General features: G+C 43.9%; 1 protein-coding gene across 1 annotated transcript in view; it reads right to left on the bottom strand.

The window, feature by feature from the left end:
- The window catches only part of FRMD7 (FERM domain containing 7), a 762,724-nt gene that overhangs the window by 36,374 nt on the left and 714,280 nt on the right, over nucleotides 1-12,070 (bottom strand). Inside the window, exons 9-11 of the mRNA XM_069612841.1 lie at nucleotides 6,427-6,590; nucleotides 6,258-6,326; nucleotides 6,102-6,165 (exon numbers count right to left, since the gene is read on the bottom strand). Of these exons, the coding sequence (XP_069468942.1) occupies nucleotides 6,102-6,165; nucleotides 6,258-6,326; nucleotides 6,427-6,590 (297 nt within the window). The remainder of the gene's footprint in view (nucleotides 1-6,101; nucleotides 6,166-6,257; nucleotides 6,327-6,426; nucleotides 6,591-12,070) is intronic.

Here is a 12,070-nt window from a genome sequence, read left to right as displayed (position 1 = left end):
CCTCCCACTCACACTTCTGGTTCTACTCTTGACTCAGTTTTTATCTCGGCATTTACTGCTTCTTATATATCTGCTCTACCTGTTTATCTGATCATTCCCTATTTTCTGCATCTCTTCTTTCTCTTACTTACAACTTTAATTCCTCACTCTTCTATGATACCTGCATAAATTCTCTTCCATCGCTTACACATTTTTCTACTCTTACTGCGGCCGAAGCTATGTCCACCCTTTCCTCATCTCTTGCCTCAAGTCTCGAACAACTCTATCCTCTTTCTTCCTTTCAGCCCACCCATGAACCGGCCCAACCATGGCTATTTTCCCATCTTTGTTCTATGCAGCGTCTTCTTCATCGTCTTGAAAGATGCTGGCACAAACTCTGATCTCCTGTTAATCATGCTAACTACTTCTCTTATTATGCTCTCTATGATGACTGCATTAACTCTGCTAAACACACTTATTTCTCCGATCTTCTACATAGTCAATCTGCTCACCCGTGGTGGCTTTTTTAAACTTTAACTCGGCTTCTCTCTCCCTCTACGTCCGATTCTTCTAGTAATTCATCTCCATCAGCATCTGACTTTGCACCTTTTTCTCTTCTAAAGTTCACTCCTTATGTAAGGATATTCTATCCTCACCTTCTTATAATTCTTCTCCTTTATCTTTTCCTATTCCTTCTAACATTATTTCTAACTTTGTTCCTGTTTCTGACTCCGATGTGATTCTCTTGTTGGCCAAAATCCACCCCACTGCTGCCCCCACTGATTCCATTCCTAAAATCTATACGCTCTTTGTACCATTTCTTGCTCCCTTCTTTAACATCTGCCTCTCTACTTCCACTTTTCCTTCTGCTTTTAAACACGCAATTATTAGTCCTATTTTTTTTTAAAACACAGCTAATCCCCTTCTTGTTACAAACTTTTGTCACATATCTCTTTGACCTTTTCTATCTAAGCTCCTGCAGCGTCTTGCTTATTCACAAATTTCAACGTTTGTGTCTGGTCTATCCATTCTTCCACCCACTCAGTCTGGCTTTCGGCCACGTCACTCCACTGAAACAGCCCTGACCTGTGTGCTTAACTCCCTTCTCACAGCCCGCTATCCTAGACACTATTCTGTTCTCATTCTTCTTGACTTATCTGCTGCTTTTGACACTGTGGAACACTCTTTGCTTTTGGATTCCCTCTCTTCCTTTGGTCTTTGGGGTTCTGTTCTATTGTGGTTTTCTTCTTATTTATCTAATCAAACTTTTTCTGTCTTCTGGGGTGGTAACACTTCTGCATCTTTTCTCCTTGATCACAGTGTCACTCAATGGTCAGTCCTGGGTCCTTTTCTATTTTACCTATATACCTCACTTCTTGCTCCTATAATTTCTTCATTTGGACTATCGCATCACTTCTATGCTGATACTCAGCTCTTTCTATCCTTCTCATCTTTTACTCCTGATAATGATCACACTCTTTCAACATGTCTTTTTGCCATTAAATCTTGGATGGCCTCCCATTTCTAACTTTAAATGCTGGAAAGACTGAGGTCTTATTCTTTCCGGCTAACACTCTCTTCCCACATTCCCCTCCTCCCTCTATTTCTTTTCCTCCCTCTATCTATCTTTCCCACTGCGCATAGCCTTGGTCTTCACTTCGATTCTAATATTTTCTTTGCCTACCATATTTCTCTCACATCTTGCTCCTGTCGCTTTAACCTCTATAATATTCGCAGAGTCCGACCTTTTCTCACCTTCCATGCTACGAAACTTCTCATCTCTTCTCAAACTTCTAATATTTTCTCGACTGATTTATTGTTCTGTCACGTTCTTTGGCCTTCCCTTTTCACGTCTAGCTCCTCTTAAATCAATCTACCACTCTTCTATTCACTCACTTTGTCTTCTTTCCTATTGGGACTCGATCTCTTCTTCTCTTGCTTCACTTGGTTGTCCTTCCACTCTCAACTTAAATGTAACTTTCTTTGTTTAGTTTTTAAATCTCTCTATGGGCTTGCCCCTTACTATTTTGCTTCTCTTCTCTCTTTCTATACTCCCTCTCACTCTCTTTGTTCTTCCGGTCTTTTCGGGCTCAATGTTCCCTGTCCCTCTGTGCTCAATCCCGCTTTCATTTTTTTCAGCTCAATGCTCCTCTTCATTGGAACCTGCTCTCCCTGTCTCTCTGTTCCATTACTTCTTACTCTCTGTTCCGTTGTTCTCTAAAAACTCACCTGCTTCATTGTCCTTGATTGACTGTTACCGATAGTATCTGAATGTCGATTTGCACTACTGATTTTTATGTACTGTTGTTTTTCTCTATGTAAAGTGCTTTGGACAAAGGTGCTATATAAAGTATAATAAAAATACAAATACAAATACAACCTTATGGCTTTTCTGAATACCTACCTGTTATTGACATACAAGGACACTGGGTTCCATAGAGTCACAGAGTTTGCCTCCTCGGGTGCAGGATCAAAGAATGTACGACCGGTCTTGCAGCCTCAGTTGTACATGACCTGTCATGGGGAATCTGGCTCTGGGTAAGAACTTTTACGTCTGAGGTTAGAAGGCCAGGATTGTTCACTTTCAAGAACAGCCATCATTAGGGCATATTTCATTTATCTATAACATCAAATTCATCCCAGTAAGTGAACCATTTGATGCAGGGCTTGCAGTTCAGGTCCCATTGGAGAACACCCTTGGATCGCTGTTAATAATCCTACTGGAATTTTACCTGAGCAGACAGGAAGTGTTCCTTTGTTCCGTTGCTTAATGTGATTGCAATGACCTCCATGCTGTTGATTACTTCTTGCATCAACGATTTGTCTAATCGAAGGTTCAGACCTTAACAATTTACATTGAAATAGTTTAATTAAAAAGGGTAATATCACAATTAGTAATAAGGTGTATTTCCTTCCTATTTTGTTTGTGGGCCAATATGTTATAGTCACTACAGCAGTGATCTATCACCCACACTCGTAGCATCCCTGACCCCTTTTGGAAAACTCCAAGACCACCCTTGGGAAGAGCCATCTCCTAGGACACAGGATGGTATCCGCCTTGGGAACTTCTCTTTAACAGTACCCTAGAACTCCCAATTCCCTTGGTCTGGTATCAATATTTGGTTCAAAGTTACATCTGTCACTGTTGCTGATGTTTTGGAGGCATTGGTTAGATAAAAGATAGAGACAAAGGGTTATTTGCATTCCCGCAATCGCTGACTCCAACCTGCTGGTTCAACTCACCTTCAATACATACTGTAGCCTTATATCTACCTTAGAGTTGCGCTTAAGTAAAATTGGTGGAACAGTGCCCAGGAGCAGAAGGTTCATTGATTAAAGCATGGTTGTAAATAAGTATCCATAGGCAACACAGTTTTTCAGTCCTTCCAAATCTGCCAACACTTTTGTCTTCAACTACAAATTCAACAACCTCTTCTCTAATTTAATTGCAGGCACTTGTAGGAGTATATATGGGCATGCATCTAAGCAGAATACAATTTAAAGGTGGCTAACTAGCATACACTGCTCCACCCTACCTTCTGCCAGCTAATCCTCCTCTGGAATATAAAACCCTTCCCACCTACCTGCAAAACTCTGCAGCTCAGATGAGTTTCACTCAACCCGGAGACAGGCTACCACCAGGACCAGAAGAACCTGTGCACAAGGAATGAAACGGGAAACTTGCCTCCTGTTTCTACAGCCTGCCTATATGAAAATATTAGAATCTTGGTGGCAAACAAGTTCATGTCAGAGCTGTTGTAGTTCAGGATGGAGCCCAGAAGCTTAGACTTCAGTCTGAACCAAGGCGCCACCTAAGCTACTTGTGCTCCTGCATCACACCCCACCCAACTGGCTGGAACGTCTCATGCCACATATTGTAACCCCCCACTTCATATATTGCCCTAAATTACATGTACAGCACTGCACTGCTTCCTAGATAGGCTTGCGATAAATAAATGCCCAAATACCAAATGCAAATTACCTTCTTGTGCCACACACATGCCTCTTGGTTAAGCATACTCTTATTGATGCACACATGTTTCTGCTGATTCAGGGCCAGTGAAATTAGTACAATATAAAATATTTTGCTTATATCCTGCAATGGTATGCCAGAGATTTGAGAGATTATGTGGGTTTGCTTCGGGCTATAAAGACTTTGAAAAGTTTTGATATCATTGATATTAAAGTACTTGATCATTTCTACTTCATCTGCAAGAGGGAAGTGGAATGGGGCATTTATCATCTGTTTGAAAATTACATATATACAATAAAAATTATTATGAAACAAGAAGGTACTCAGGAGCACTTTACATGCTTCCAATTGCAACTCAAGTGAGGCGCGGCAAGGAGGGTTCCGGTAACTGAGCTCCTCTGCTTAATGCAGACTCTTTTTCTCCTCTGATGTCTCTGTATTTCTAATATTTCGGTGTGCAATTGTAGCACTGTCCCTCCTAATGTACCACCTGATCTATGAAGCTTAGGTAATGTTTGTTGTCGAAATGCATGTGTGTCGGTTTCGGAAGTTTTCTTAGACGCTTTTGGCCAGCAGATGGTTAATTTCTAGTACAAAACAAAAGTCTATAATTTTTTCTTGTTCGAAAATCTACTGACTATTATTATTATTATTTCAACTCGTATTAGGCGCTATATGCTCATGGGCTTGAGAGCGCACGGAAGAGCCAAGAAGGAAACAGAGGAAGAATACCGAGAGATCAAAGACAGGGAGGCAAAAGGAAGGAAACATTCAGCTCAGTCGGCGGGATTAAAAAAGGGCGGTTTTGATAGTCCTCTTAAAGACTGTTCGAGTCGGTAAAGATCTGACAGTAGGTGACAAAGCATTCCATTCCTGTGGTACATGGACATCAAAACTTGCACCGCCAAAATTCTTCAACCGAAAATGAGGTTGGTTCAGAAGATGCTTTTCAGTGAACAGCAGCGTCTGACCAGGGTGTCTTAACCTAAGCCTTTTCATAAGGTACTGGGAGCAGCCGCATTCTGACATTTGTAGGCTGGGGATAGGATCTTCGGCCTAATTCTTTGCTTTATAGGCAGCCAGTGTAGCTTTTGCCTGTAGGCCGAAATGTGATCACGCTTGGAGAGCCCAAAAACAGCCCTGACTGCTCCATTCTGAGTGATCTGAAGACGATGGAGATTTGCCTCTGATGTACCCGTAAGGAGGCTGTTGCAATAGTCCAGCTGTGACATTACCAATGCAGTGGCTTACAGTGATCTGTTCTTTAAGGAGAGATGAGGCCTGATCAGATGGAGTAATTTAACAACATGTCCGCATGAAGAACAAACCTGTGAGACTAAGGGTGTAATAACAGGTTTTGTGGTATTTCCTACCGTTGCCACATGCAGTAACCATGCAGAACCTGTGAGACTACGAGTGTAATGACAGGTATGCTGGTATTAACTACCGTCACCACATGCAGTAACCATGATATGATAAGGCATTTGTAACGCGCCTATACACAAATGTTTCAAGGCGCGACGAGGCAGGGAGGGGGGAACAAGGAGAAGACAGACAACGATCCTATAAGGCCAGGTGTCATTCAGACCGCGCAAGTGCAGGGGTAGGGGAAAGGGAAAAAGTGCAAGGGGAAGGGGGATGGGGGAGTGCAGTACAAATAAGTAGAATAGAAATAAAATAATAAATAAATAGGGCCAGCTGGTGGAAAGTGCAAGGTAAGTGCAGGCAAGTGCTGGGGGGGAGGGGGGGCTGTAGTGATACAGAGACAGTCCCGCAGTGCAGGGGTTGCCAGGGAGGCAGTGCAAGTGAAGAGTGACTGTAGTCACGGTGTAAAAACCATGCAGTAATTATTAAGGGTCTGCATGATTTTGAGTCATTCAGACCCTTCTCTTATTGTCAATTTTGGGGTCCCCTAGGACTGCATGGGGATCAGTAATTCCTGCACCTGGTAATGAATGCATGCTGCAATGGCTCTGTGTGGAGTCAATTACCTCCACACAAAAGCGAGCGTGATCTATGAGTTTCCAAAAGGAAACTCTGAAATTTGCACTGTGCTATCTCAAAATACTGGAGGCTTCACCACTACTGCCAAACTTCTAGCCAGTCCCCAAGTCATTTTTGTTTGTTTCACCTTAAGTACAAATATTACCTGCTTTGAAACGTCAGTCAGAATATCTGGCGAGGATCTGCATTGCCTTTCTGGATAGTGTTTCCTTGGAAAAACACACAGAACAAATGAACATTTATGAGTACATATAAATATGTATACAAATACAATACACACTCAATAGTGAAATACAATTACCTTTCAAATGGTAAATTCTTTGTTTTCCGTTTGCTGGCGTTGTCTAAAAGCTGCTTCTGAGTCCGCCCGCTAAAATGTTAAAAAGAGTCATTGGCAGATGAGAACTCTTTATAAGCAGGTTATATTTTTATCATGAACCTCTTAAGACCTCTTTAGCTTTACAGGTCACCTGTATCTGAAGTTGGAGCCTTTGCTGCACAGGAAGGGTTTAGGCTTTGATTGCGGTTCTTCCGAGAGTCTGAAGAAAGCGTGGTACTCGACACAGGTCTTCCAAAAGGCTTTGCTGGCATCTCTGCTTGCCATGGCAAATTCAAGCGTGTCCTTGCACAAGGCCTGTTGGGAAAAAATTTGTTTAAAGGTGAGCACACTAGTTAACCGTGTGATCAACAGATTTCAATTGACTGGACTTGAAAAAAACTGTTGGTTTGACTACTGTATAGTGAAAAGCATTTCTGTGATGAAAAGTATTGGCTAGATTACTTACCGGTGATCTTCATTGCACAGAGTCCTAGTCTTCCTCATCACAGTCCTTACTTGAGGCATCAGCTCCTGAGACAGACTCCCCATACCACCTTTTCCAACATAAAGGAGAGACCTGGTTTTGCCCTTGTCCCTTCTCTATGTTTTTTAAAACAAATTCTTTTCATATGACCTATAAGAGCCACTCCCACCACAGCACACCACATCCAGTTTAAATACCAAGCTGGCATAGTATAAGGCTAGAGGGGTGGGGATGTGGGACTGTGAGGAGGAAGGCTAGGGACCTCATTACGAGTCAGGCGGAATGGGGTAATGTGGTCCGCTAATGGATGCGGACCTGTTATTCCCATTCCGCCTGATTACGAGGTCCCCTCGTGGGACCCGGTAACGGGTAAAACCAGGCGTCGTTACAGGGTCCCATGAGGGGACCAGGGAGCTAACAACGAGCTGGTCGTAATCGGCCCGTTGTTAGCTCCCTGCACCCATTCCCATTGAGCCCTATGGGGGTTCGAATGGGAATGGGGAAGGTCCGGGCCCGGGTTCCCTGAGGGAGGAATTACCGGGCCCTCCTAACTCGGAATGGCCCGGTAATTCCCCATTCAGGGAACCCGGACCCGGTTTTGGAGGCAGCCATGCCGCCAATAGCGACATGGCTACCGCGAAAGCTGTAATTAGGCCCTAGTACTCAGTGTAATGAAGATAACTGGTAAGTAATCGGGTAATTACCCCTTTGTCCATCTTCCTCATCACAATCCTTAATTACTTGATGACCTACCAAGCAGAATCCGTGTAAGTAACCCAGGATAAAACTGCATTGTATGCAGTACTCCGGGATGCATTTGTGCTGAGATTGATTGCGACATGGAATCAGCTATCGCCGTTACTGACCTTAAATGGGGAGGATCCCATAACAACAATATCACAGCCAATCCCACAGCAGCTCATCAGCCTGGCAACATTACCGTAGATTTCTTCGAATACCATTTCACCTAATGAGATTTCACCTAATTTATTTAACTGAAAATGGTAGGGAAAATGCTCTATTTGTAATGCATAATAAATAGGGTGTGGGGTAAGGGTATACGTTAGGGTGTGGACAGGTGAGGGAGGGCTGTGGGGGTAAAAAAAAGAAGTATAAAAAGTAGATTTCATTTTTCAGTGAAATGGATTCGGTGAAATCTCCATTAGGTGAAATATTTTCGAAGAAATCACATACATGGCAATACACTGCACAGAAGGGCCCACAAACCTGGTTCACTAGGGGCCACTAAAGTGTTAACAATCCTGATGATAGCAGGAGATGGAAAATAAATAAGCCGGTAGGTTGGGAAGATTTGCCAAATTAGATCAAGGGCATGCTGTGGCAGAGCTAGCCAGCATCTATTTGAAAGTGGATGAGGAAAGCATAATTTATACTGCTGCCAAATAAACTGCTAGCAGTAGAACGACAGAAGATATTAAACCTTTACTGGTAATGGCCCATTTGCCGACCCACTGAGCAGACGAGTACCTGGGACTAAGCAATAGAGGCGACCATATTCAGAAGAAATAAAGGAGGGAATCCCCAAACATACTCCGCAAGAAGAAAACGGGTGTGTCTATATGCAAGAACAAACTAAAGTAAGGAGTGCTTCAAATGGCTGCCATGGTGAAAAGTGGTGTGGTGGGAGTGGCTCCTATAGGTCCAATGAAAAGAAAACAAAATCATCAAACATAGAGAAGGGACTAGGTCAAAGCCGGGTCGCTCCTTTATGTCAGTTGGAAAAGTGGTATGGAGAGTGTGTCTAAAGATGACGTTTCAATTAAGGACTGTGACGAGGATGATGGAGGAAGGGTTAATGCCGACATATGCCAATGTACTCACGCCATATACCAAGTATTGGCGTTATACGTCAAAGTACTTTGTTTATTTTGCAGCTTATGATGAAAATAGAGATTCTACAGCTCATTGCTCATGGAACACAATTTTACAAGCATAGCACTCAACTCACGCACTTTTGGCGGGTGTCACCCGCCAAGCCCCATAGACGACCATTCACTTCAATGGGCTCTCACCTGTCCAAAACAAAATCTGTGCTTTTCACCTGCCTTGGTGACAGAAAAGGTTGAGAGCTATGTAATACTGAAAGCCATTTTGCCAACACGTGTTTCTGGGTTACTCCAGTGTTTTCTCAAGACTTTGGCAAGTGGAAGATAGGAAATAAGGTTTACCAGTGTGCTACCTAGAAAAGAAAGGGGAAGCAAGATAATGTTGACATGAATAGGGAAGGTGTCAATGGAAGGATAGTTGATAGAGACAATAGCAAACGACAAAGCACTATGAAATATGGGGTTTGGTGTGCCAGACATCAGGCTTGGTATGCCAGATAATGGTGAAAGCAGATATTAATTTGATCTGTTGCCAGTAAGGTGACTTGTAAAGTAGAAACGTAGTGTACAGTGTACCCATGTGGCTTTGGATATGAAATAATATATATATACTAACAAAAAACATTGTTAAAGGGACGCTATGGTTAAGTTGCACTACTACAAACCTATCCCCTTTACTGAAAAAGCTGTGCTAAAGGAAGGGTCTGGTTACAGTGGCCTACTAAAAACCTATCAAATTCATTGAAAAAACGTTGGTGAAGGGACGTTATGCTTCAGTTGCCCTAAGAACAAACTAGCACTTTCAGTGCAAAAACCTTTGTTACAGGAACGTTACAGCTACTTTGCACTAACAACAACCCATCCATACTATGCTTACAAGTAAAAGTGAAACCCCCCAGAAATTCACCATTTATGGTAAACTAAACAACCATAACTTGTGCCACCATTCTAACACCCCTGACATGAAAAATGCCACATATCTTCAAAGGTGAACCATCCCACCAAAACTGCATGCATGGACACTGGCCCACAAAGCATCCACTCCTTCCAACTGGAAATTAGCAGCAATGCCTCTTTGCACAGCATACCTGTACAGATCTTGTACACATGTATCACCCACGATCAGCACTGTGTGTCTCTCCATGTCCACCAACCTTATTACATAGAGAGTATTGGGAGAAAGTAGTACTGCCCTTTCCTGTGAATCACACCTTTGACACATGATTCCATAATTCCCACAGTTCCATTGGCATACCCACCAAGCTGTGAATAGCAGGATGTGGTACGTGCGCTTTCCCAGATACAGTGAAGACTGCACCCCAGTAAAGCAGGAGCAGTCCTTCTCCCCTGTCCACTGTTCTTCTTCCAGTACCCCCTCATTGAGGATTGTGAAATATTCATGCATGCATGCACCAATCACAGCCAAGAAGTCTGCATTCAACACTATCATTTCTGTTCAGCACTCCATACTTACCGTTGAACGCTCCGAGTACAAGTCACTTGTGCTTCCAAAGCACCTTCCGTACAAAGGTGTGGTAAAGAAACCACAATGTCAGCATCCAATTTCGTCCAGAGCGGCACCCATCATGCCTTTCACCATGCACAGAAGAGTCTACTGTTTGCTGACACCCATCACAACATAATGGAGCCATTCATGAGAACATGTGGCCATAAACCACAATCCACAAACGAACATAGCCAGTGGCACTTCTACCCAACCCCAGCACCATAACACAGCGATGCATGGAAACATGTCACAGTTAGCAGATTACACAAACCTACCACTGCTTCAGCCACAGCTACCCACTTCCATGCACAAAGTATTATGTCACTGGCAACCAAACCACACAGTCCTCACAACATTGGGCCTACTCCCAGGAAGCTGCACAAACCAGAATGTCCAAGCACATCACACATTCACTTCAACCCTACCCTCTTGTATACTGACAGTGTTCCAACACTGCATCCAGTGGGCACACTGCAAGACTTTTCAATGCACAATCTCCAGCCATACACCGGAAACCGTAGGATGTTCCAACAATGATCGCACCCATGGAACCAACAATGTATGCATGGCATCGCACTTCTGGTGCTCAATGAAGAGTAAAATGTGTTCCACAACCATTCTGTGAAGGTGATCACCCTCTGAGAGATGCAGTCAACACTACATTGCTGCAGTGGGTGTGGTGAAGGCCTTGGCTTTCGGGTGTATGGCCTACGGCATTTGGCCATGCACCCAATAGTCTAGGCCTTGGCCACACCCACTGCAACCTAATGCAGCCATGCAACATGTCATCAAGTACCACAATCCACACACATACCACAGCCACCGACACTCCTACCCAAGCTCGGCACCGTCATACGGCTATGCATAGAAAGATTCACCATCTACCAGAATCAACAAACTTAACACAGCCTCCGGCGCCCCAACCCACTTTCATTCACATACGATGGTGTACTGCCAACCCAACCAACCAACAGTATTTGCATGTCAGCTGACTTCTGGTGCTCTATCAAGTGTACAATGTGCTACACAACTGTTCTGTAAAGGTGAGGAGTCTGTGACAAATGCAGTGTAAACTGCATTGCTGCGGTGGGTGTGGGCAAGGCCTAGACTATTGGGTGCAAGGCCTTTGGCCATGCACCCAATAGTCTACGCAATCCGATGTGATGTGCAGTTTAGTCCGTCTCCACTGTTGACTCCAGTAGCTGCATCCATGGATTAAACACTGTAGGATGTGCTAAGGAGCACCAAACCCATGCAATCAACCATCTATGCAATGCTGATGTACCACACACAGAAGGGAACCATGTAAAACCTAATTCCAACTGCGGGACATAGTTGTCACTGCAAGGCTTCCATCCATGCAACACACTGGACTACACGGTATCTTATGATGTGCATGTTATGTTCAATGCACTCCCCTTCTGAAATTGAGCTCACACCAGTCACCACGGAAATAGGTCTCTGCACCAGCTATCGTGCCATAATGAAGCCTGCCTGCATGCAGCACATATGGGAGGCGGCTGTACAGAGACGCGCAAATTGCTGTTGTACGCAAGGACACCGCAGGCACATCAACATCTTCGTCCACCTATTGACATATCTCAGATGATTCACTTCTCACTCCCCCACCCTTTCCATCCCTACTTCCCACCACCACATGGAGTGATATATGTTTTGCCATACACTCCCCGTCTGCTATTAAGGTACCACCAGGCAGCATGGTAAGAGGTTGCGCACAAGCTATCATGCCGTAACGAAGGCTGCCTGCATTCAGCACACATGGTTGGGCCTGTGCAGGGACCAGTGAATTGGCACAGTACGCATGGATACTGCAGACACACCACCGTCTTCGTCGACCTAATAATCACATATCTCCGATGAATCACTTCTCTCTCCCCCTCCCTTTCCATCCCCTCTTCCCACCACCATATGCCGTACATTATGTTTGTCAGTCCCT

The sequence above is a fragment of the Ambystoma mexicanum genome, chromosome 5p (assembly GCF_040938575.1).
Source record: "Ambystoma mexicanum isolate Mex_15411 chromosome 5p, UKY_AmexF1_1, whole genome shotgun sequence".
NCBI lineage: Eukaryota > Metazoa > Chordata > Amphibia > Caudata > Ambystomatidae > Ambystoma > Ambystoma mexicanum.
The sequence above is the reverse complement of the archived record's forward strand: the minus strand, read 5'-3'. Positions and strand labels throughout refer to the sequence as shown.